General features: G+C 39.2%; 1 protein-coding gene across 11 annotated transcripts in view; it reads right to left on the bottom strand.

The window, feature by feature from the left end:
- The window catches only part of Spop (speckle type BTB/POZ protein), a 79,888-nt gene that overhangs the window by 10,778 nt on the left and 41,776 nt on the right, over positions 1 to 27,334 (bottom strand). For 2 of the 11 annotated variants that reach the window (XM_057775241.1, XM_057775243.1), the window contains 7 exons: positions 24,632 to 24,682; positions 23,263 to 23,404; positions 11,784 to 11,927; positions 10,979 to 11,100; positions 7,672 to 7,823; positions 7,441 to 7,568; positions 381 to 558 (listed from right to left, as the gene is read on the bottom strand). In XM_057775241.1, the coding sequence (XP_057631224.1) occupies positions 381 to 558; positions 7,441 to 7,568; positions 7,672 to 7,823; positions 10,979 to 11,100; positions 11,784 to 11,861 (658 nt within the window). In that variant the 5' untranslated portion in view covers positions 11,862 to 11,927; positions 23,263 to 23,404; positions 24,632 to 24,682. Of the gene's footprint in view, positions 1 to 380; positions 559 to 7,440; positions 7,569 to 7,671; positions 7,824 to 10,978; positions 11,101 to 11,783; positions 11,928 to 13,552; positions 13,649 to 23,262; positions 23,405 to 24,631; positions 24,683 to 27,334 lie in introns of those variants that run through there. The other 9 variants (XM_057775239.1, XM_057775240.1, XM_057775242.1 and 6 more) reach the window with 5 other exon arrangements.

Genomic DNA, 27,334 nt, shown 5'->3' with positions numbered 1-27,334 from the left:
TTTACACATTGAAAATGATATAGCCTAAGAGTCCACTCAAGACAAACCAGAAATGCTACTTTTATGAAAAGTAGCCTTTTTGGTTATGAGAACTGTCCTCAGAATACAAAAATACAGTACAGGTATGGTGGCATATGCCTATTATTCCAGCACTGGGGAGTGGGGGTGAGGATGGGGTTAGGACTGAAAGTTTGAAGACAGTCTGGGCTAGTAAGTTCCAGGTCAGCCTAAGTTGTCTCAAAATATCAAAATGAAAACGAACTTTGAAAATGTATTTAGGTGCAGAGTTCAAAAGCTGAAGTTGTTCCAAAGGCAATTTTGTAGCCACTAGTTTTCCTATTGCATCAAAATTATAAAATGAGTCATGAATAAATACTAACCTGCTAGGATAGCCTTGTGAGCCTGGAATTCTTGGCCAGCCACACACAAGCAGCAATCTGTGAATCGGGAATTCTCCCATAGTCCTCCTAACTCATCCGCCAGCCGGCACTCAGGAACCTTCACCATGTTCATGGTGTTCTGTCCAGAAATATTGACGGAATCTTGTACTACACTCACCTGTGAAATATAAGGAGACAGAAACAAAGCTTTTGTTACCAGCAGGTGGAGAGAGAACTTCTGCCACAGTGCAGAAATATAAGATTTAGATACCACACATTTTCTTGAAACTATCTCCACAAATCAAGACTTTCTCCTTTGAATCAATTAACCATTTATTATAATCGTACTTCTTTCATACCACACTGTAGACAATGACAGCCTCACACAGTAAGTTCTTCTCCAGTTTCTAATAAGTTCCATCTCCTTGCAAACCCAAGCACAGCTACCAAAGAGAAACCGACAGGAACAAATGCTCAATTTCAAGTCTTCCCTTTACCCTGCCTTAAAAGAAAGGCTACAGACACAAAGAGCTACTATAGAGGTCACTGCCTTAGTTAGCATTTCTATTGTTGTGAAGAGGCACTATGACCACGGCAACTCATATAAAGAAAAATATTTAATTGAGGTGGCTTACAGCTCAGAGGTTCAGTCCACTATCATCATGGCAGGACATGGCAACGTGCAGGTAGACATGGTGTTGGAGAAGTAGCTGAGAGTCCTACATCTTGTAGGCAACAGGAAGCAGTCTGTCTCACTGGGCATGGCTTGAGCATATATGAGACCTCAAAACCCACCTCCACAGTGACACACATCCTCCAATAAGATCACATCTACCCCAACAAGGCCACACCTCCTAATAGTGCCACTCCATTTGAGGAGCCATTTTTTTTTCAAACCATTACAGTCACTATATAAAACTCTAAAGAAATCTAGCATTTCACTTATTTTAGTTAAGTCAGGAAACACAGATAAACTGTGGTTTCTGTAGAGCTTGGTAAGTAGCTGACATTTCTCAAAGACATTTGATTAATGAACATGATGGCTCACAACCCATAAAGATTAGACTAGGAAGAACTTCCAGTAGGGAAACTGGGTGGGTATACCGTAAGTTTTACACCTGAATTCAGTCATCTGTGACAATGACATTCAAGATGGCTGACTGCAGCTTAGATATGCACTTATATATACCCCTGGAACAGAATGGCAATGCCAATTGTATGGAAGGCTCCTTCAACCTTCCACTCTGGTTTCAGAAGCATGTTTCAACTAGTTTAATTCAGCCTAGAAAGAAATCAAGCTAAATTTTTAGATGAGTTAGTGAAAGTCAGCTGTTGGGATACCAGTTATAAGTACTTACAAATCACATTAACATTATAAAATATGCTAGTCATTAAACAAAAAATAACATCCGGCAAAGCAGCCATGCACCCAACAAATACTGTGTTTTGTTTCCTACAACAAACACATCATGTTAGAAAAGTTAAGTTCAAACAGAACTCAAGCCTTGAGAATTAACTCCCTGCTCTTCTACTGCTAAGAATCTGATGAAAAAGACAGTTTAAGAACATCCTTGATGACCCAGATTTCTTTTGACCTTCAAGATGCAAGTCATCCTTTAGCTGCAGTCATAAACCCAGAGGCAAAGTTAATGCTTGATCCATATGACCTATAATCCCTTCTGTGTAAGAGTGAGGTATTTACTACCAGGTCAAAAAACATTCATTTGTTTAAAACTGTTATGATCGTGTACAAGGAGGCAGTCAAGCTAATCAATTATGAATGTGCTCAGCATTAGAGCACATTTATCAGGAACAGATTATAACAATATTTTAATAACCCGGGACCCAGCACAAACCACCCCACAGAGATCCTCTCTTGCTTTTTTTTTTTTGTAAGATTTCTAATTTGGTTCAATCATTTTCTCATATTAGTATCCTCACTTCTTTGATATAATATTAACACTAAAAGTGAGAGTTGTCTGTTCCCAGTTATAATTCTAAATACTAACTTAGGGAAAAAAAAAAAAAAAGGAAAAGACCAATTAAATCCTACTTCCTCATAGGGAAAGGCAGGAATCCCCAGGGATGGACAATGTAGAGAATGGAGAAAGCTTTTGGCACTATGTTTCTAGTTTGAATTAAATCAGGCTGACAGGAGCCCAAAATCATTAACACTTAATAGCAATTGAGTAGACTGGGTAAATGAATTGGCAAAAGCTAAGCTGAATTTCAAATGAACTATGGTTACCAGTGGACTTTCTGCTGGCTAGATACATGCTTGGTAATGAATGGAGCCCAAAGACTGCGACACCCCCCAGTAGGGCTATTCTCCTCTTTGGACACAGACAGGAACACAGCAGGAAGGAGAAGGTACCTTACTGCCTGAGTCAGGCTTGTTCTGTAGATATATGGATGCTTGGAATCTCCAGAGCCCTGAATGTCTGGCACCTCTTACCAACATTAAATACGCTTAATTAAAAATAAATTTTAAATGGCACTCAGAAATGAGTCTTCAGAGCCCAAACTTTTAACTTAGAGAGGAATTGTTTTCCTTTGCAAATGATGATGCTAAAATGAGACCATTTTGAGAAAAATGAAAGTTTTTTTTTTTTAATGCCTATAAAGTTGACTATGGAGACTCATTCAGAACTGCAGCTGTGAAGATGACGTGACTGTGACATTTATGTCGTCTTATAAATGAATGCATGAAAATGTCTCAGGAAGACTGTATAATCTACAAAGTTTCAAGTTACAGGAGGGTCTCACTTTTAAAGTCAACTTCTTTTTCTTCTCCTCTCTCTCTCTTTTTTTTTCAAGACAGAGGTTCTCTGCGTAGCCCTGGCTTTCCAGGAACTCACTTTGTAGAACAGGCTGTCCTCCTATTCAGAGATGGGCCTGCCTCTGCCTCCTTAAGTGTGGGACTAAAGGTATGGGCTACCATGTTTGGCTTTAACTTCTCTTTTTTAAAAAAGGAAATTACAAAGAAAAAAATTTTAAAGAAAATTTCATGAACAACTAAGGACTATCAAGAAAATTTCATGAACAACTAAGGACTATCAAGCCTTGTATATGTTCATCCACTAAAAGGGAAATCCATGGAAATATTTAATACCCATGAAAGACTATGTACTGTCAAATCTTGTACAGTCATCTCTATAAAAGGGATAATCCATGAAAGGCTCTTTAGTGTCTATAGAATTAAAAATTGAAACAATAAGGAAATGTCACACACTGTTTATAACGTAGCACATCATCTGCAGCAGAAGACTAGCAGCAACCCGAATGTCAATCAGTAAGAGGACAAACCACACAACCATAAAACAGACTTTCCCTTGTACTAAAAATAAACTGTGGTTGCATTTAAAGTATAAATCTTAGAAACAATATTTTAAAAAAGCAAGTCCTAGATGACAACATTAAATCTCATATCAGTTTTATAAAGCTCAAAACCAAGTAAATCTTAAGAATGTATTGTTCAGGCACATAAACATTAGGGAATAACATAAAAAGTGAAGTAACTGCCTCATTTTTTGGTCAGGGGATAAGTATTCCATATACGGGAACAGCACACAGGCTATCCTCTAGTTACCGAGATATCAATGTGGTAGTGGGTTTGCCTCATCAACATGTTTTATAACCTACCAAGATGCTACATAGCAAGCTAACATCTCTGTAGGTCAAGAAAAAGCAAATATTAGTTGTTCCATATAGTATAATTAATACATACCAACAATTCACTAAAAAAGAAAAATATGAATAGACATTATTTATTTAAAATTGGGCAAAAAATACGTATTCTCAGGCAACCAAAGGAATAGTCTATTCTTGAGAATGGAAAGGATATTTTAAAAACATAAGCTGATGTCTGGATATTTTACAAGTGGTGTTTACATTTCATATGATGTTCCTATTTCGTCTTAACTGTCACCTTACAAAGAGGACTCTTCTACCTGCATAGGCAAAGAAGGGGGAACATACGATACCTTCATAGCTAAAGGATATTTGTTTTCAATCTAAGTGACTGGAAAGGGTTAACAGAAGCTGAAAATTTTCACAAAGATTTCCTATGGCTCAAAATATTAAGAAGAAAATTTTAAAAATTTAATTTAAACATGCTTTGTATGTTCCCCCTTTCATTACTAAAGTCAGTATGCTCTACTAAGAAAACTTGGGAGAGCCCTTGCTCTCTTGGGTGAATGGCATTCAGCTCCACTTAGTACGGCCCAGCAGACAAGAAGTGGGAAATGGAGAGCTGACATGGCCTTGACATTAATTTGCTGTACAATGTTAGGAAAAATTACCTGACCTCCCGAGGCACTGCTTCGCTTGTGTAACAGAAATGAAGAAAACAGAACTAATATAGCTCAAAGGATTGCGATAAAGATGATTCAAGAAATGCTTAGAAAACATTTAAGTATGTTAATTAAACAAATGCAACTTGGGAAAATCGCCATATTTTCTAATAGAAAAAACTCATCAAGAACTGAAAGTGAACCCCATGTGGCATATTACAAACAAGACCATCACCATCCACCTGGTATTTTCAGTGATACCACTGAATTAAAGGCCAAAGAGGCACAAGCATGGTGCTCAGTCTTTCCCTTTCTGATTCTCTGTGACCTCTGGGAGCACCAGAATCTCTGAACTAGCTGCACTCAGTGCACATCAGAAGAGCAAAGAAGTATCTGGTGCAGACTGAGGGAGCAATGCAGCATAGCGTGTACTTGTGACTAAATTCCATGTGGATATCCTTTCATAAAAACCTCAAAATAATTAGAAAATAAGGGAAACAATAGACCATAAAATGTAAACAGGAATTAAAATAAACTTGTTTATAAGTATTCCACTGATACAAGAGAAACAGGTCAAAGGAACAGGACTTACATGGAAATGGTCTAGCTGTGAAAAGTGCTAAGAACTTGGGTGAATTGCAGACATTTTAAAAACCCACATATCCAATACACACCCCCACGCAACCGTCTTGCAGTGTTGAATGCTACTAAGTCCACAGAGAGCCTTGGAACAGGAACGAGTCTCACTAGGCACAAGACCAAGTACGAGAAGCAACACTCAGCACCTGTGGCCAACTGGGAAGTGTGAGAGGAACAGATGGCACACCTGGTTCTATGGCGAGAAACCACGGCATCAGCAGAACCCAGCAGACGTTTCCCCGTTCAACATCTCCTCATTTCCAACGTGTCATCGCACTTCCCTTCTAAGTCAGTAAGGCAAATCTAAACTTAACCACAGGATTTCTCCTAAGAGAATTTCATATGGGGAAGTGAAAAAAGAATGCTGGAACTCAGCCTCAGCCCTAACCATAGGATAAGAGTAACCAAGTGAGGGCAGGCCAAACAGTTTCCAAATCACAGATCACAACCCAGGGATCAGAGCAGCTGGAATAGTATGGGGACACCAGGAAAGGATGGACCCACTGTAGATCTGAAAATGTTACGAGTCACGGTACTGCCTAAAATACCAGCGGTAATATTTAGAGAAGATTCTCTTTAGAGAGAAGCTTGAAGACTGGCTTTCATTTTCAACAAAATTAGAATTTTCTACTATCTTAAAGGTTTTTTGTTTTGTTTTGTTTTTGAAATACAAATCTTCAGCACTCAGGAGGCATAATGATAGGAGTGATCTTGAGGCCAGCCTGGGTAGACAGAGCTGCTTTTAAAAATCAAAGGGGAAAAAAAAACTCACAAATTTTCAGGGCAGACAACAGGCAAAGACTGAAACTGATGCTGTTTATACAGCATCTAACCTCAAACAAAGCCATAGTTAATTCTTACTGTTCTACTCAGGCAAACGAACGTGACCTGCAACTAGCAAGACTTACATGAAATTCACATTTCAAGTTCATTAAACATAAAACTGCCACTCTTATTTATTCAGATGCTGATGCTCTACCATTTCTTTCAGTTACTCTGGAATTAAAATGGAGAGGGAATGGCTATTATACAAACTAAATTTTACCTTTTCAGTGTACAAAGTTTTCTAATCATTAGCAATTATTTGTTATAATCCACAGCCTGCTACTACTGGCCATGCTTCATGAAAGGGCAAGAGTTCTAAGGGACAAGTTCCTGGACTACACAGGTGTGATATGCCTTTGGAACGGTCATTGACACACAACGCAAGCCTATTATTTGATGAGCTGGCTGGCAATTGCGACACTTGTCTGAACTCTGCCTCATGAAAGTACAAAACCATTTGCTTCACTCTCAGGAAGCAGTTCCCTGACTGTGAGATATACAGGGACACTAATACTCCAGTTTAATAGAATTTTTATTTATTTACCCCAAGTTTCTTGCATTTCTCCATGTATGGAAAATGGCAGGAAATGTCTCATTACAATATATTGTACCCATTTTAATAAGCCCTTTTCAGTTGCATCTTGGGTCAAGAAATTTTTCTAAGCTTCTCCAAAGGCTCTTAGGCCACTGGTGAGAGACACTGACCCTTCAATATGATGACAGCTGACTCTCCCCTTCTAAGCTACCAGTTTCCACAGCTTTTACCCTAGAAAAAGTAGCCCCTCTCTTTCCTACTTCATAATGATCCCAGCAAGACAAATCATGAACACTCAGCTCCTCCAAGTAGTCACCTAGTCCAAAGAGCAGAAAAGGAGAACAACCCAGCCAAACACTTGCCACCCAAGAAGGAATCAGAGACTTTAAGCAACAGAAACACAAATTTAGTTGCAGTTGCTAGCCATTGCTCAGTTTGAAGTGTTAGCCTTTCCAAATAGTATTTGAACCGCCCCACACACACAAAAAAGAAAAGAAAAGAGAAAGAAAGAGTGAAGATCCTGACTCAAGCATCTCAAAACTGACAGATACAATCTTCGTTCTTATGAACAGTAACAAGTAAAGAGCCCAGGTGCCCAACAACCTTGAAATCATAAGGCAGTTCAATCAGTCACATAAATAACATTTGTACAGAACCACTCCCCTTGGGGATTTTTCTCATTTCACATCCTTGACACAATACAATTAAGTCTACCAATACACATCAGGTCAGGGAATTGCCAGTCTCAAAGCAGGGCAAAAGGACTCACCTCGCAGAAGAGGGTGAGCTTGTCATCAGGGAGAAGCCCATTGGCCTCGTCCAAAAGAAAGTCTCTACGAATAAATTTTTTGAATCCCCAGTCTTTGCCTTGTACGAACCTATAAGCTCGCTGACTCTCTGGAATGAAAAAGAGAGTCATATTTAGAATTCTCAAAGACCAGCTCAAATCCACAACTTATCAGTGTATGAAGTTACTGGATGTAAAAGTAGAAACATTTACCCATAGCTTTGGTTTCTTCTCCCTTGGCATTCAGGATGGAGAACTTGAACTTCGCCCGAACTTCACTCTTTGGACAGCTAACCAATAACAGGTAAAGTGACAGGTAATCTTTGCTTTCTTCATCTAACCCTTTTGGGTTTACTCGCAAACACCTGTCCAACACAGAAACAAACGTGGATTAAAAGCCTTATGGCTCCTGAAGTCTAGTAGGAAACAACAGAATCCAGAGGGGAAGAAGTGTTTCTGTTGCTGTTGTTGTTAGGTTTTGTTTTTTAGAGTTTAAGTCCCTTACCAGGAGACTGATTCAACAGAAACTTGAAAACAATATTTTCTACACCAATTTGGATCAGCTTTTAAAAATTAGACAAAAATAAAAGGGCATTCACATCTCTTACATCTCTGCCATTTCCTTTATAATTGTCAAATCATTCACCTATCTCAGCCTAAAACATTTAAAATGTTTTTCAGACTACTCTGTTTTTCATTCCTTAATCCCAGAAAAGATAGCCCTCAGTTTCTCATGGGGAAATACTTTTTTAAAAAGTTGAGAGCCATTTAGTAACCCTGTGAGAGAAAAATGTATTCTGGAGAAGTATCCACATAGTACATACTCTTTTTTTATTTGTTTGCTTTTCTAAACAGGGTTTCTCTGTTTAACAGCCTTGGCTGTCCTGGAACTGGCTCTATAAACCACGCTGGCCTTGAACTCAGAGATCCACCTGCTTCTGCCTTTTGGAATTAAAGGTATGTGTCACCACGTCTGGCTGATACATACTCTTTTATAGATATTTTATTGTGTGTGTGTGACATGCCTGTGGAGGTCAAAGACATGGGATCCCTTTGGAGCTGGAGTCGGATAGTTGTGAGCCATCCAATGTGTGTGCTAGGAACCAAACTCAGATCCTCTGCAAGAGCAGCAAGTATTCTTACCTGCTGAACCATTTCTCTAGCCTTCAGCAATTATATTTTAAGAGTTAAAATAACAGAGGTATTGTGGAAGAAGCACAGATAAAAGTAAACTCTTATTCGACAGGGGAATGTTCTAAGCTTGGCTTCTAAATAAGAGTTTGAGATGCCAATCTGTTAAGGATGATTCAAAACAGAATCTAGACAAAACTTAATAGGTTCAACTGAGTTAAATTGTAAATGTCATTAGCTGAAATGCATGGAGTTCAGACACTACTCTACCACACAGCATACACAAGCCACATGTATCTTCAGGCCTTGCCAGGGTTATGTCACCTTTCTCAAACAGGTGGTCTAATCCAGTGACTCTCTAGGGAGTACAGATGCCAAATATACCACTATACAGTACGCTAGAAAGGTTAAATATAATGCCTAGGATAAACATTTCACTCAATAGTTAGTCTACAGTTTAATGTACAAAGTCAGCAAATATTAAATTAATAAACTCTTCAGTGGGTTATCAGAGATCAAAGTGGAAGATCTTTTTTTTATTTTTTAAAAGATTTATTTATTTATATGTATACAATGTTCTGGCTACATGTGTGCCTACACTCCAGAAGAGGGCACGAGATCTCATTACAGATGGTTGTGAGCCACCATGTGGTTTCTGGGAATTGAACTCAGGACCTCTGGAAGGAAAGTCAGTGCTCCTAACCTCTGAGCCATCTCTCCAGCCCAAAGTGGAAGTTCAGAAACAAAAATGTTCTGATTTTTGCTGGGGACACATGGTTGGTTCTGTCCTTAACTACTTGCTCCTATTTCTCAAGATGGCACTCATCCTCACTCCCAGATGACAGTCACCTTGCAATAGGAACTAGTTCAGGAACCCCAAACTTAATCCATTCAGAGCATGAACAACATACTATACAGTAAATTCAGAGAAAGTGCAAAGACTTGTTGGCACGTGGTAGATATACCTATTGTTACTTTACGCACAGAGAAGCTACGCTTAAGACATGTAATAGCATGGAACGTGAGTAGAGGAAATGAAGCCTGCTATGTAACAATGTGCCTCCTGGATAAATTTTATCTCCACCCTGCCAGTTACAAAGCCAAATAAGGATGACCTTGAACCATTGCCCTATTCCTTTTTGAGAAAGTCTCATCATGTAACCCTGGCTAGCCTGAAACTTAATATGCAGACCAAGATGACCTGGAATTCAGAGATTCACCTGCCTCTGCATCCTGAGTGCAGGGATGAAAGGTGTGTGCCAGCATACCCAGCCTAATCTTGAACTTTTATGAGAGGTAGAGAACATCTCTACCTCTGAGCAGTGGGATTTCAGGGATCCACCACCATGTCCAGTTTATGAGTTCTGGGGATGGAATCTAAGTCTTCATGTATGTGCTGGTAATTTAAAAGTCAAGTCAAGATTTTATGTTAAAAACCTTAGATTTGTTGCTGCATGTGATGACACACACCTTTAATCTCAACACTCAAGAAGCAGAGGCAGGTGGATCTTTGTTTTGAGTTTAAGGTCAGCCTGGTCTTCATGCTGACTTCCAGGCCAGCCAACACTTCTTAGTGAGACCGCATCTCCAAACAAACAAAAAGAAACCCACAACAACTAGACTTGCTGCTTTCTAAAAAAACCAGAAAATCTGGTGATAGTTGGCCCTTCTCCAAACAAAGCTCTAGTTAGCTGAACTGGGTGACTACCAGTCCTTCATACACTTACTGAAGTGCCAAGAACTAATCCTAGAACCTCCACATGCTAGTTGAGCACTGTGTCACTGAGCTACATCACCAGCCTTCTATAAACCTTTAAAATTTTTAAATTACACTTATTAATTTCTTTTTTTTTATTTATTATATACAGTGTTCTGCCTGCATGCCAGAAGAGGGCATCAGATCTTATTACAGATAGTTGTGAGCCACCATGTAGTTGCTGGGAATTGAACTCAGGACCTCTGGAAGAGCAGCCAATGCTCTTAACTGCTGAGCCATCTCTCCAGCCCCTGGTTTCTTATGTGTATCTGTATCCGTGGGTCCACGAGTGTCATGGTTCTAGTGTGAAAGTCAGAGGACAACTTGCAGAAATCAGTTCTTTTCCTTCCACCATGTGGGCCCCAGGGATCAAATTTGGGTCTTCTGGTAACACTGGCACTCTTTACTCATTTACCCTATACAACCTGAGTTTGCTAAATTGTATTAAACTCATTAAATTATTTCAAACACTTGTAGTTGAGTATCTACTGTGTCTGGCACTATTATAGGCAATGGGACAACAAAAGTAAAATCTGTGCCTTTAAGAACTTACATTCTGCCCATATCCTATTCAAACCAAGCAAAACAGGCAACTTATGGAACAAGTTTACAACTAGAGGTGTTCTTCCTCACCATTTCAGTTTATCATTGGCTCCTGATGAAAAAGTTGAACTTTTTATGACTTCACCCATTTCCTCCCGGCAAAAACTAAAGTTATTGATGGTCCACATGTAGGAGAATTTCACTACCTTGATCTGTTGATAGAAAATTAGGAAGGAATTAAATAAGATGTGGGGAACCTGGAAAAAACAGGTTGAAGATCAGATAAGCACCCCTCCCTTATCCCCACAGAAGACTGCAGTTCAAGCGGTCCCTCGTCTACATGGAGAAATCTCTGACCTACTGGTTTTATAATGCTTTCAACTTTTGAAAACACTGGTTGGAAATGAGAAAAACACAGTCAAGGAAAGAACAGCAACAATAACAATACAAGAACAGGGTAGGTAAAGTCTGAAGCTTTGTGGTCCTAAAAGAGTCCGTAATTGACATGCTGATGCCATTCCGGGGGCTGTGAATCTCAAATACTGCTCTGAGCTTTAGAACACATACCTATCAAGGAGGATCTAAAAAATCTAGACAAAATTTTCTCTGTGAGTTCGAGGCCAGCCTGGTCTACAAATCAAGTTCCAGGATAGCCAGAGTTACACAGAGAAACCCTGTTGCAAAACCAACCCCAAAAAAATCTAGCTAAAGATTCCCTCTTGAATCACCATAGAAAAGCATTAGCCTTGGGGATTTAGACTCTATGTAAGGAAAATAAGAAATGCAAGGCTAATAAGGACCTCAACTTGTGCTTTTTGGCCCCAGAGAAACTAGGAAACCCAAAGCTGAAAAATGATTATGTTGCTTTTGTCCACTAGTGAAAACTTGAACTTACCTGTGTATAGCACCAGCTCTCAGCCACGGGACCACTCGACATTTCTGCCGGAGGTGGAGGACTTGGAACCCTTGACATCGCCAGTTTGAAGGTTAAACTGAGTTTTCAAAGTCAGGGGGCAGAGATTTCTGGTTTTTCTTCACCCTGGTAAGATCCAAGAATTAAGATTTATTAGCCTCTTTTTTAACTGATTTTTTTAATGTTAATCTGAATTTTTATTATTCTTGTCTCATATAATATATCCTGACCTCAGATTCATCTCTTTCTACTCCTCCCAGTCTCCCCAGTCCTTTCCCTCTTCCCTATTATCCTATTATTTGTTTGATCTTCTAAGATACTGGAAACTTTGTGGCCTGTCTGAAATGTTCTGTCCTGATTTAAATATTAACTTCAGAGAAGACCATGTAGTCTCCTAGGCAAAATTACATTATTGTTCAAGCATGGTGGCTTACATCTTTAATCTCAGCACTCAGGAGGCAGAAGCAGGTAGATCTCTGTGAATTAGAAACTGTAAATCAAATTTCAGGCCAGCCAGGGCTACATGAGACCCTGTCTCAAATAAATGAATGAACTAAATAAAAAAATAAAATTCCATTACTCTTCTGCACAGTGCTCAACATTATCTTTAAAAACTGCTGGGAAGGATGTCATACAACTTTCATCCCAACATTCTAGAAACAGAAGCTGGTGTATCTCTTGAATTGGAGGCCAACCTCGTCTACACAGTCATTCAAGCCAACGTGTACTGCACAGCGAAACAAAACAACAAAAGAAACAGACACACGTGATCAAAGGGTGTATTAAAGCACATCTCTGAAAAGCTGTTTGACAAAGTCAACATGGCTAGCACTAGATATTTCCTTGCCACCAGAACCTTTCCTTAGGACACAAATGCTCTGCTCCAGTGGAAAATGACCTTGGTACCTTAACCTCCAATTTTCCTGATCGCCTGTGCTTCACTGCAAACTTAAGAACAGCCTTCTGTTCATCTTCTCCGCCAGCTGCTCTCTTAAAGGGCAACATTTTTACACCTCCCTTAGATGTGCTCCTTTCTCTACAACATCACGTCAAATTTTCACCTGACTTTCTAGATTTTTTTCTTGCTTTCTCTGCTAATCATTCCTCAACCCCCCACACACACCCACCCACACACACATACACACACAACAGAATCTATTATGTAGCTCTGGCTAGCATGGAACTCACTATGTAGATCATACTACCTGGAACTCCATCTGCCTGCTGACTCCTGGGTACTGGTATTAAAGGTGTGTGCCACTATATCTGGCCTTCTTCAACTTCTTTTATTGGATTTTTTCTTTTACTGTTATTCCCCATGGCTTAATTTTCAATCATATTCCCAATTTACATTCTTATGGCAACCAATCATTTCAACAGTATCAAATTTCTGCCAGTACACAAACATTCTCAAGTCTCTTAAACTTATACCTCTTCTATAGCCCCAGGTCCCTTCCAAATAGCTGCTATACATCTTGATGGGATGTACCACCAATAAATCCAACTCAAAACTATTTTTATAAATTAGGTCATGGACCAGTGTGATGGCTCGGCGGATAAAGGTGCTTGCCATCAAGCCTGTTGACCTGAGTTTAAGTCCTAGAATCCACAAGGTAGAAGGAAATAACTAAGTCCTACAAATTATCCTTGTACTACATGTGTGCCATGGTACATGCATGATATCCCCACAAAATAAATAACATATATAATAAAATTATTTAAAATGTAAGGCCAGGAGTGCTAGTACATGCCTGAATCCCAGCACTTGAAATTCAGAAGCAGATCTCTGTGAGTTCAAGACTAGCTTGGTCTACATAGAGAGTTCTAGGCCAGCCAGAACTGAGAACCTGTCTCCAAAACAAAACAACAACAACAACAACAATAAAAAACAATTAAAAAAAGATGCAAAGTTGCAGAGATATATAGGGTAGACACAGAAACTCTGTTCCACTGTTGGTGAGACACTAAATAAAACAAGACATATACTGTGTATGTAGAATTTGGTCATATCTAGCAAAGTTTAAAACCACAGAAGTTAGTACTCCCACTTTGAATAGAATGTGCACTACAGCGGGGCTTGCCAAGTTTGGAAGTCACAGAATTACCTCTTAAGAAGAATGTTGGTCTTACCCCCAAGGCTTCTGATTCAGCAGCTTGAGATGGGCCCAAGAGTGCACTTCTAGCAAGGTCCCAGGTGATCCTGCAGAGCTAGTTCTGGGACCACGGTGAGAACCACTGCCCTAGAGAAGCACTTACGCACAAGACATGGGCTAGAGTGTCAATGTGACACTGAAACAGTGAAAAACTAGAGACAAATTAAAAGCCCTTTAGTAATGAACAGGTAAGTAAACTGGGTTATTTCCATATAATGAAAAATGAGTTTTCGTGTTTAAAATAACTAGATTCTGTAAGACTGTGGTCTCCAAACACAGTGTCAATGAAAAGAACAAGTTTTTGAAAAATAAGTATAGTTCATTATTTCTACAAATATAAGTATTGGTACAGATAAAAGCATACTGTAGAAGCAAAATAAGAATAAGAGAAACATAGCAAGTTGTTACCAGTTTCATGGGGAAATAAAATTTGAAAAGAAGATACTTTGTCTCTTATGTTTTTGTTCTTAAAGATTTATTTTTATTTTATGTAAATAGGTGTTTTGCTTGTGTATACACACGTGCACACACATGTGCCTGGTGCCAAGGCCTGAAGAGGACATCAGATCCCTTGAACTGGAATTACAACAGTTATGAATTGCTATGTAGGTGCTGGTAATTGAACCCAGATACTCTGGAAGAGCAGCCAGCGCTACTAAGCACTGAACCATCTCTCCAGGCCCTCTGATATCTGCTTTAAAATAAGGGTGCTAGGAAGTAAACAAAACAATACAAATCTCAGCTAGAGATAACAGGTGCTTGAGTATCTACTATTCTGGCTTAAATAATTTTTAAAATGATAACGATAGTATGTGTGTTTGTTACATATGTGCGTGGGGTGTGTGTGTGTGAGCACATGCCATCATATGCATGTGGAAGTTAGAGGACAACTCTTTAGAGTCAGTTTTCTCTTCTTCCCTTTACATGGACTGCAGGGATTGAACTCAGGTAGTCAGGCTTGCAGAGTGTGCACTTTACCTCCTGAGCTATCTCACCTCTCTGTCTTTCCTCTCTGCCTGGCTACCTGGAAGATCTAAGACAAACTCTTTGACTCACCTCCTAAAATGACAGGTTTACATTCCTAGTCTACAAGCTTCATTTTATATTTAATTGCACATTCTACTCTACATTAGTTTTAAGTTCATTATTTTCCTCTACCTCTTTGCTATAATTCTTTGCACTATTATAGTGTGTGGTTTTTTATGGGTGCCGGGATCAGCACTCAGGTCTTCATGTTTACATGGCATGTTTATCGCCTGAACTGTCTCCCAAGTACTTTTTCAGTTTGCCTGATGGTATAAATGAATAATAGCAAAATTATTCAGTAGTAACTCAATTCACAAACCTTTGCTTAAATAGCACTGGCAGGATTAATAAGATATATCTATCTGTACTTATCCAAAATAAATGTAACTAAATGTTCCATTGGTCATAACACTGCCCTAGTAGAAGCATTTATAACTAAAGCATCATCTGCCATCACAGACGAAGTTAGTTGTCTTATACACATGGCATGCTGTTCCAAACAACTGCATTCACCGTGGGCTTGTGCAAGTCATGAGACCCAGTCTCACAGGCTTGTTTGTCTAGTAACAAGTTAATATACCTTAGGCAGTTTTACAAATCCCAGTTATCATTGCTACCAAGAAAGAAGTTGCAGATTTCCTACTTTTGGGCAGTGCAGCAATGAAGATGTGAATTTTACATGTGAGTTAAGAGCTTAAAACCTGGCTCGTGAGGCGTGTGTTGAGGCTATCCTCCACATTGAGTCATCACAAAATATGGATCTGAGCTTATTTTGAAGTTCTTTTTTTTTTAACCTTCAAATTCATCTAACAATAATTTATAGGGCTGGAGATGGAGCTGAGTGGTAGAAGGCTTGCTTAGCCCCAGTTTTAATACCCATTATTTTAACAACTACAAATTTTAAAAGTCTAGGAAAAAAGACATATTTTTTCTAATGCTATTCTGTTAATTTCTTAGTTTCTTTCTACTGATTATTACTCCATTATGACCAGGAATAAAGAAAGACTATTTTATTGAGATTGGTCAAATATGTGTTTTTTCTTTTTCTTTTCTTTTTTCTTTCTTTTTTTTTTTTACATTCGACTTGTTTTATAACCAACTCTTTCTTTGATCTTTTTTTTTCTTTTTCTTTTTTTAAAATACCTAACCCAGCACCTAGAAGAACCGAAGAGTCAATCTCAGCTCTGAGAAGCTCTAACCAGACAACCTGCTGGGAGGGAAATTGACTGGGATGGCAGAAGTCTAATTAATTTTACTTATAGTGGGCACCATGGGCAAAGCGTTCATCAGCAAAGTAACCTGGTGCTGCATGAACTCTTCAGCACTTCATGCCAACCACTGCAGATGCTCGGTAAAAACAATTTTAGGACGGAAGAGATCTATTTGAGGGTCATAGTTTGAGAATGTTCACAAGAGACAACTAGAGCCAAAATATATTGTTCACAGCTTCAAACAAGTTAAGACATGACAATACAAGTTCTCCTTAGAAAATGATTTCCCCAGCTTACCAAACTCTAGTGCACTGACAACTCTAGGTTGAGGATGCTTTTTTATATACCACCGTTTATTTTTTTGCTGTCTCTGTAAAATCCTGACCTGTAAGGAAAGACCTTCCTGGATTACACAGAAAAAGATGCTCTTCAGCATATTCCTCTCAACTCTACACTGCAGGCAGTGTTACTAGTTAATGGCCATCTCTGATGGGATGCTTCCTAGCAGTAATATAAGACCCTGAAATTACTAACCATCTTTTGACAGGGAATTTAAGTCAATAAATATCATACAATTTCTAACTAGAAGGTTAACCTGTGGAAGGTATGGTGTAGGTAAAAGACAAACATATAAATGCTGTCATGCAAAAACAATGCTTTGCACTGAGTCTATACAGTTCACTTTTCAACTGAAACACCTCTTCCTGCTTTGTTATAAACTTGTAAATATCCGATTGCCTGTAGTAGGTGTTGTTTTTTTGAGACAGGGTTTCTCTGTCGTTTGGAGCCTGTCCTGGAACTAGCTCTTATAGACCAGGCTGGCCTCAAACTCATAGAGATCCACCTGCCTCTGCCTCCCAAGTGCTGGGATTAAAGGCGTGCACCACCGCTACCCAGGGCCTGCAGTAGGTTTTAAAGATACTTAAAAGTAATTTGCATCTGTTCTTTGTATCCACTCCTTTATTGCCTAACATAGTGCCTAGAAACAAAGGTATTATTCACTCCGTAAACATACTTTGATTAAAATCCTTATCTAGTTACATTAAGTTAGCTTTTCTGGTTTTTGTTGTTTCTTTTAGACAGATCTCTAAAACAAGATTTCAAACCAACACTGAGTACATCAGATGTGCAATGCAATGACAATCAGTAATCTGTTCTTTTGGATAAATTGAAAAACATAGGTGCAAACTGTTGAAGGAGGCTGCTTGGCCGCTTGTTTGTTCCCTAGCCCCCCGAAATAATCACACAGACACTGTATTAAATCACTGCTTGGCCCATTAGCTTAAGCTTCTTATTGCCAACTCTTACATATTAATTTAATCCATTTCTATTAATCTGTGTATCGCCATGTGGCTGTGGCTTACTGGCTAAAGTTCCAGAGACAGGCAGGGCTCCATGGCTTCTCTCTGACTCTGCCTCCTTTCCCCCAGCATTCAGTTTAGTTTTTCTCTACCTACCTAAGTTCTACCCTATCAGGCCAAGGCAGTTTCTTAATTAACCAATGGTATTCACAGCATACGGAGGGGAATCCCACATCAGCAAACTCCTAGTCTAACTCCTAGCCTATAACATCAAGTCCAAAATCTAGGGAAAATGAGGATTTGGGGGCAGTATGAAGTTTATCTTCCTTTTATAAAGAAGAAAGACAGACTGTAATTTTTTCATTTTGGAAATACGTATCAAGTGGGCTAATTAATTTGAGTTAGCCAATAATTAATTGGCTTCTTATATAATCAGAATTATTTCAACATGTAGACAGATTCTATTAATAATAAACAGGAAAGCCAATTGTTTATGTGTGTTTTTCACTGAGGTAAGCTAGTATACACTAGAAAAGTATAAATCAGACAGCTTGTACAGCTATTTTGTTTAATCTTTCATGAGCATTCCTTCATCATTAATCTAATCTACTCATCCAGAAAATTAAAAAAATAAATCAATGCACACGGTTTACCTCATACATGCTGAGTTAACTTTATATTCATCAGTTTTTAAATGACAGGAATAAATAAGATCATAAAAATATTAAGTTAAACCATGAAACTAAATAGTGCTTACTGGCAATCCCATGTGATACAACATAATACCTAGCACAAATGAACTAAGAATGTAGTATGAGCTAGGAACAGAGATTTCTACCAGAGAAGAGTTAAGAACTTTAAAAAGCCTACCTCTACCTTTCTTCACTTTTAGACTTGTTCAATTTCTAAAGAAAACTCCCATGTCATATCTATTTTAAACCTGAGAGACGTTAACATCTTCTAGAATATAAGATGCCAAAACAGCTGATTTACAGATACACACACACCAAAAATACATAAAAGATTTGGGTATATTATTTTCAAAAGGCTAATGTGACCTAAAAGGAGTTTCTGTTTCTTTTGTTAGTGTGTTCAAAGATATTCAGCCCAGGAAGTAATAATTTTCATTACCTTAGGGACAGCTATTACAGGTCATAGTGACATCTTTTGTTGCAATATTTGAATGAGATTTTAATATTTGTTATAAGTAAATCCTTTGTAGTTTAGTCTAATATAATGAAATATTAAATACACTGGTTTTTTTCTTTTTTAAATGTAAACACTGTTATGGTTTTCGTCTCTTTAAGAGACAAGCCACGCCCACTCCCGGCGACCCCTGCCCTCCTCCCGCCATCTTAGATTCTGTCTGTCCTGTCTTGGCGGGCACGTGTCTCTCTCTCGGGCCCTTCTCTGTCTCTCTCCTTTCTCTTCTCTCTTCCCTTTCTCTCTCTCTCTCCCCCTCTCCTTTAAGTAATAAATATTCAATTCTATTCTGTATGATGTGTCTGCCTATGTCCCTTCTACCCACCACCTGCTCACACCCACTAGCCACATGGCAGGACTAGCCAGCCCTGCCGCAAGAAACTCTGCCGGACACGCTGCTAGCAGCTCAGGACCCTCTAGGGTCGCAGCTGCTCTGTGGGGGATCTTGCAGCATTTTTTAAAAAAATCATAAAAGAGACGCTTTTTAAAATAAAAATACTCCAGGTGGTGGTGGCGCAATGCCTTTAATCCCAGCATGTTACTTCCAATGAATGGCATGGACAAAACCTTCCAAGACCACAATGAGCAAGCCTGGTAAAGGTAAAGATTTTAACATCTCCCACATCTAACATTTCTCTAATGGACAATAATCAAAAACAATTTTTAACTGGGATCATCCTTGTAGATTCCTGGGAATTTCTCTACAGCCAAGTTTCTTGCTAACCCTATAATGGCTCCCTCAATTATGATAACTCTTTCCTTGCTCTCATCTCTTTTCCTCCTTCTTCTCAACTATCCCATTCCCTCATGTTCTCTTCAGCTTTACCTCCTCTTCTTCCCCTTCCACCCTCCCTTCTCTCCCCACCCCCATGCTCACAATTTTGTCAGGCGATCTTGTCTGTTTTGACTTTCCGGGTGGATCTAAATATGTTTTTCTTAGGGTTCTCCTTATTTCTTAGCTTCTCCAGGATCATGAACTATAGGCTCAATATCTTTTGTTTATAGCTAGTATCCACTTATGAGTGAGTACATACCACATTCATCTTTTTGGTTCTGGGCTACCTCACTTAGGATAGTTTTCTAATTCCATCCATTCGCATACAAAATTCAAGATGTCATTGTTTTGCAGGGCGGTGGTGGCGCACGCCTTTAATCCCAGCACTCAGGAGGCAGAGGCAGGCGGATCTCTGTGAGTTCGAGGCCAGCCTGGTCTACAAGAGCTAGCTCCAGGACAGGAACCAAAAAGCTACGGAGAAACTCTGTCTCGAAAATTTAAAAAAAAAAAAAACAAAATAAAAACATGTCATTGTTTTTTTACAGCTGAGTAGTACTCTAATGTGTAAATGTGGCACATTTTCTTTATCCATTCTTCGTTTGAGGGGCATCTAGGTTGTTTCTAGGTTCTGGCTATTACAAATAATGCTGCTATGAACATGGTTGAACAAATGCCTTTGTAGTATGATTGAGTATCTTCTAGGTATATGCCCAAGAGTGGTATTGTTGGGTCCTGAGGTAGGTTGATTCCCAATTTTCTGAGAAACCACCATACTGATTTCCAAAGTGGTTGCACAAGTTTGTATTCCCCCAGCAACGAATGAGTGTTCCTCTTACTCCTCATCCTCTCCAGCATAAGCTATCATTGGTGTTTTTGATCTTAGCCATTCTGACAGGTGTAAGATGGTATCTCAGAGTTGATTTGCATTTCCCTGATGGCTAAGGATGTTGAATGTTGGGGACTATGGACCCCCAGACCCTGAATTTCCTGTGACCCCTTGCCTGCCGGAGTAAACAACTTGTTTTCCTTGCTGGCAGGGGCTCTGAGCAAACAACTTATTTTATAGCTGCTCTGAGCACAAGACCCTCAAGAGGTCCTGATATCAGGGAAGTGTTTCTTGGGGGATTTGTAGCTGAGAGTTAAGGCCATTAGTCAAGGAGACCCTATATAAACTGCCTTGGAACACAATAAAGGGGGGGGGGGATACTTGGCATTACCCTCCCGCCCCGTGTGTGTGTTTCAATCTCCAACCCCTTGCCCAACTCGCAAACTGTACCATAGCGCGTAGAGCAGGCGTTGGGCTACAGTTGAACATTTCCTTAAGTATCTTTTGGCCATTTGAGATTCTTCTGTTGAGAATTCTCTGTTTAGTTTTATACCCCATTTTTAAAATTGGGTTATTCAGAATTTTGATGTCTAATTTCTTGAGTTCTTTATATATTTGAGATTAGTCCTTTGTCTGATATGGGGTTGGTGAAGATGACCCCAGCTAAGACCCTAGGCAATAGAGGAAAGGGAGCCCGATCTTGACTTGCCCTGTAGTCAGACTGATGAATATCTTAAATATCACCATAGAACCTTCATCCAGCAACTGATGGAAACAGAGGCAGAGACTCGCATCGGAGCACTGGACTGAATTCCCAAAGTTCAATTGAAGAGTGGGAGGAATGAGAATATGAGCAAAGAGGTCAAGATCATGATGGGTACACCCACTGATACAGTCTACCTGAACTAATGGGAGCTCATCAACTCCAGCTGGACTGGGAAGGAACAAGCATAGGACCAAACTAGTCCCTCTGACAGTGGTTGACAGTTGCATGGCTAAGGAAGACATAGAATCCACAGGCAGTGGCACCAGGATTTATCCATACTGCATGTACTGGCTTTTTGGGAACCTATTTTCTTTGGATGAATACCTTGATCAGCCTAAATATAGTAGGGAGGAAACATCACTAAAGCAATGTGCCTTACCCTCTCTGAGGACTGGATGGGGGTGGGATGGAAGGGTATGTGGAGGGAATAAGAGGAGGAGAGGGAATGGGAACTTGGATTGGTATGTATAATGAAAAAAAAAAAGATAGTTTGCTTTCTTTTTTAAAAAAATAAAAAAGGAAAAAGTTTAATAGGAGAAAGTAGAAAGAAAAAGAAGAAAATCCTAGTATTAGTTAATATTCCCAAAACTCACATGTGTGCCCCCACACACAAGATAAACAAAATGTGAGGGGAAACATAGATTATTGCATAAAGTTTTTACAGGCATAGTTGAAGCACGAATAGAAAAAACAATTTCAAATTTAAACAAGTTTGGGGGTTTTGTTATTTCTAGCAAAAATTTCATATTTATTTACTTGTGTGTATGGGGTGAAATGAATACCAGGGTTCTTATATGAAGGCACAAGGCGATTTGTGGGAGTTGGTTCTCGCCTTCTATCATGTGGTTCCTAGGCATCCAACTCAGGTCATGAGGCTTGGGGACAAGTGCCTTTATCCACTAGCCATCTTGCTAGCTGACCTAAAATGTTTTATACAAGTAAACGAGCTAAAAAGATGCCTCTGCAATTAAGAGTCACACTGCTCTTAGAGAAGACCTGTTCGATTCCCAGCACCCATTTGAGGCGCATCACAACCCTCTGTAATTCTGACTTTAGAGAAGAATCTGAACATTTGGTCTCCACAGGCTTCTGCACTTATGTGGACATACTTACACACAGACACACATGCCTACACAGAGTTAAGAATACTTTTAAAAAAAATCTTTAAACCATAAATAGATGAAAAGTTAACTCTAACACTATGTATGTGTGTCCAGCATGCAAGGAATTTAAAAACTGAAATCATTTCATTTAACAAAGAGAGCTGCCTATAACCCATAGTATCCTCCAGTCTTATAAGAAAACACATTTAAAATATTTATTGCTAATAAAAATTGGCCACATAGGGGGTCCAAGGAATGAACATAAAAGAGAGTCAGAATCACCATTGGGATATAGAGTGAGGAGTAAATTTATTAACTTGGAAACAAAAAAGCCTCACCTACTCCAGGGTATTACTATACTACAAAAGCAACCCATTATATTCCACATTAACCACTACAACCTATCAGGGAACTCAATTTTCCTCAGAAATACTTTTTGAAAGGAAAAGCCCCATCCTCTCCAACTAAGATAAGCAAGTACTCTACCAAAGAGTTACTTTCCCAGCCGCCCCACCCCCCCGTGTGTGTTTGTGCACATGCGTGTGTTGGCTCACCGTGCTTGTCATCGCCTTTCTTAAAAATAACCAAATTCAGTCAGGCATTGATTGGTAGCATACACCTTTAATCCCAGCACTCGAGAGATGGTGGGATCTCTGTAATTGAAGCCAGACTGATCTACAAAATGAGTTCCAGAATAATCAAAGCTGTTTCACAAAGAAAATCCTGGCTCAAAAACTAAACAAACAAACAAACGAAAATAACCATAATCTGGCCTGGGCATGGAGCTCAGTTGGTGGAGTTCTTGCCTAGCATACAGGAAATCCTAGGTTCGATTCCCAGCACCACCATAAACTCGGCATAGTAACAGATGCCTCTAATCTCCACATCTGGGAAGTGGAAGCAGAGAAGACCAGTCACACAGCTTGAGGCCAAGACTACCTGAGACTCTATAATGGGGTGTGTGTGTGTATGTGTGTGTGTGTGTGTGTGTTGGAGATCAGGGGGGCAGAGAGAAGGGAGATAGATAGATAGATAGATAGATAGATAGATAGATAGATAGATAGATAGACAGACAGACAGATAGATGGAATACTCACAAGAAGATGGCTCTTTGGGTAAAGTCTTTCCAGGGACCTAGACTGGAAACCCCAGCACTTGGAGGTAGATAAGGAGAGTCTTGGGGGCTCAATGGGCAGCCAGTCCAGTTAGGCAATGAGCTATGTTAAGGATCTAAATAAACTCAACAGAACAAAGGAAAACCAGTGTGCATTCCAAATTCTTGAATCAAGGGGAAAGGAAAAACATATAGGCAGACAAAACAGGAACACTGAACAGGATGTCTATCTTAAGAGAATGTTCTTAGTTCCTGATGAGCTTTGAAAAGATTAAAAGCAGTAACACCCATTTGCCCAGTAAGACTCTGTAAAAGAATACACAGATGTTTGAGGCATAAATCAGAGCACAGAGTAAACACTTGAAGAGTCATTTTGGTAGCAAGATTTTAAGTCAACATTGAAGAGCTAAGTTCTAAGGTACAATACAAAAAGGCAAAATGCTCAAAATTCAAACTCCTTTTACAGCCCAAAAAAGCCATCACACTGCTTATGGTTTTTTGCTTTATAAACCGTAATCCTAACCCTCTAAGGAGCTCTACTTACTCTACTGTTTCCATATCATGTATTATCAACCCTTGATTAAAAATTTAAACCCAGCTGGGATTGCTGGTATACACCTATAATCCTAGTATTTGAGAGGGCTGAGGCAAAAAAAAAGGTGATGAGTTTGGGGCCAGCTTGTGCTATACAGCACCACTATGTCTCAAAAATAAAAAAAATTTAAATTCAAACACAATTGCTTCCCTCATCATTAGTATGTATAATCTTTTCCTAGTATATATTAGTCACCAGAAAAAATATGATCAAAAGGTTCTATCTTATTCCCAGCAGGGATATCTAGAATAAAATCATTATTAGAGTCATTTACAAAAATGTTACTTTGGGTTGGGCTGAAGAGATAGCTAAGTTGGTAAAACACTTACCTTGTACAAATAAGGACCTGGCTTCAATCCCCAGAATCCATGCCCATATAGCTGGACATGGTAGCACTCACTGCTGGCAGGCAGAGACGGGGGGGAATCTCTGGGACTCACTGGCTAGCCAAACTATCCTTGATTGGTAACTCCAGGCCAATAAGACACCCTTGTCTCAAAGGAGGTGGATACTGTTACTGAGGGTGACAGATTACCTCTGGCCTCCATAAGCACATACATACAAGTACATACACATTAAAAAGAAAATCAAACCTATATTTTCTTTATATGACTTCAATTTTACCTTCCATAGGCACTAAAATCAAACAGTAAATTGCACTAAAGAAGTGCATTTACAATCACGATAAATATTTCTATCTCATTCTGCTTTACCCCTTTATGATCAAACTGTATAAACAAAACTACATAAAACTCACCAAGTCAAATCAGTAGGAAAGCTCTAATTTGTCTTGTCTAGCAGGAAATCTCTGTTGGAAATAGAAATGATGAGTCAGCTTAACTAGATTCTGAATCTCATATGTGTCTTACCTTGGCTGTTCTTAAAAGGGAAAGTTTACAAAAATCAGGTGATACATTTGCAATGATATGACTGATAAAAGGACTTAAAAGACAAAATTACTATTTTAATGTTCTTGTCTGAATGATCTACTTTTTATTCAGCTCTCAAAAAGGGTATACTTGAAAGTCAGAAACCCAGTTTGTTCTAACACTCTTGCTTTTAAGCAAAAATAAAATCACTTGCCCCATGTTAATTTTGTTGAGAAAAATTACTAAAAAGTATAAAATATGCCTTTAAAATGTGGCTAAATTATAACAAAGCAATACCCATTTAAACAAAGTCATTTATCCCATGGTTCTAGGAAACAGCAGGAAGGAGTCCACAAAAGACCAGGTTATTAATACTGATTATACTGTGAGAGAAAGGGGTTTGTGTTGAAAATTGGTGAGATTATCTTTGCTGCTGTCTGTAGCATAACCTCTCCAATAATCTATCACATATCCTGCAAAGGGAATTGGGCTTGTGGGAACAGAACCTAGGCAAGAATGGGCAGAACAGATACTGTTTTCCTTTAATATGGAAATCTCTGGTTAGCCTTTGAAGTCTCTTGAGTGTGTGCACATGAACTTTAACACACTGACTGAAATTAATTTTCCTTAGACTGTAACAGATTTTGGTAAAGACAAATGTGGTTACTATTAGTAACAGAAAGAACCACCACCCTAAACAGGACACCCTAAACAGGATGACAAATCAGAGACCAAAAAAATGAAACTTAGAAAAATCTCACAAACTTATATCAAGGAGCAGAAGTCGAATCAAATCCATTCAACAGATATTTGGTGAGCACCACTGTACAAGGCATTTCTTTGAAATGGAAGTAGTCAAAGGGAGACAGTCCTGGTCAACCCAAAGGCAGGAAGATAAATGCCTTACAGTACTAACTTCCAGGCAGAAGATATCCAACTTCTTCAAGTGAAAAGGCTCTGAATATGTGTGAAGTTTTTGTTTTTTTAAAGATAGGGTCTGTGTTTCTCTGGTTGTCTTGGAACTCACAATGTAGGAGAGGCTGGCCTTGAACTTATAGAAATTCACCTGTCTCTGCCCCCTGAGTGCTGAAATTAAGGGCATGAGCCACAATGCCCAGCTTATATGTGATTCTTGAAGCAGAAACTTTTAGCCCTTTCCTCACTTTTTCTTAAGTTTCTGGGTTTTGTCTTAATTTCCTAGAATTAACACTTCTAGGCCCATATACTGGAAAAGGTTAAAGTAACACTACAGTGTATAGATACGTAGCTATCCTCTACTGCTTACAGTGAACAAAAGGTTTCCCACAAAACACACCTTTGACTTTTCTCTTTTTCAAAGATAATTCAGGATTGAGAACTCCGTAATAAAGCAGGGTCATCCAAGAATATTTACAGACCAATATCCTATCACATTACTTAAAATTTTACAATATAAGACCTGTATTTCAGGAGTTTCCTCTAGTGACATAAGTGTTGAAGTCTAATGCATGTGACTATTCTCCAGGAGCCATCACTTAACACTCCAATTTTATGAGAAGCAATGCTTCTGGAAGAGCAAGATCAGGACATACAGATTTTCTTTTGCTTTGTGAAATGTCACAGCAGTCGAGGGAACTTTCAGTCACCCCATCTCACACTGAGTAAAAGCCACAGTCTATACAATGGCCCAAGGGCCCTGCACAAGCGGTACTCTATTACCTCTCTGGCCTCATCTCAACTCCATCTCCTAAGCTCGCTATGTTCCAGCCGTGCCACTTTTCTTTGTTGTAGTTCCTCAGCACAGGCTCATTCCTGTCTTGGGGCTTTGTACTTGCAGTTTGCTGTCTGGGTAATGTTCTCAGTCCCTGAGAGATTATTGGGGCACATGCCCCGGTACTGGTGATTCCTTAATTGTCACCACCACTGTGAGAGCTTTCCTTGACACCCTTAAAATGCAATTCTCTCTCCCAGCCACAGTCTTATTCCTGCCTTGTTATTTTTCTATATTAAATAAAGTCATTCAGCATACTATATTTTTTACAATCTGTTTCCTCTAACTGAAAAATAAGCTGTATAAAGGTAGATTTATGTGTTCTGTTGCTGCACCTAGACAGTGTCTGGCACATGGAAGACCAGAAACAAGCCTATTTAATAAGTGACTAAATTCAGCTTTCCTTCTGAACATCCATCCTTTAAAGACATGACAGTAATTCTTCTATGCATTCCTGTGGTGGCAGATGCTTGTTTCCCAGCACATGGAAAGGTAAGGCTTGAGAATAAGTTTGAGGTCAGTAACAGTTACAGACTAAAGCTCCAGTTCAGCTTGGAATACATAAGGATACCCTGTGTCAAAACAAAAAATTTACCTCTCTATAAATTAGGAATTTTTTTGTTTTATTTTTTGAAACAGGGTTTCTCTGTGTAGCTCTGGCTGTCCTGGAACTCCTTCTGTAGACCAGGCTGGCCTTGAACTCAGAGACTCACCTGCGAGAGTGCTGGGATTAAAGATGTGTGCCTTCACACCTAGCCTAAAAGATTTATTTGTTTGGGGCTGGAGAGATGGCTCAGAGGTTAAGAGCACTGGCTGTTCTTCCAGAAGTCCTGAGTTCAAT

This window comes from Chionomys nivalis, chromosome 7 (assembly GCF_950005125.1).
Source record: "Chionomys nivalis chromosome 7, mChiNiv1.1, whole genome shotgun sequence".
Classification (NCBI taxonomy): Eukaryota; Metazoa; Chordata; class Mammalia; order Rodentia; family Cricetidae; genus Chionomys; species Chionomys nivalis.
The sequence above is the reverse complement of the archived record's forward strand: the minus strand, read 5'-3'. Positions and strand labels throughout refer to the sequence as shown.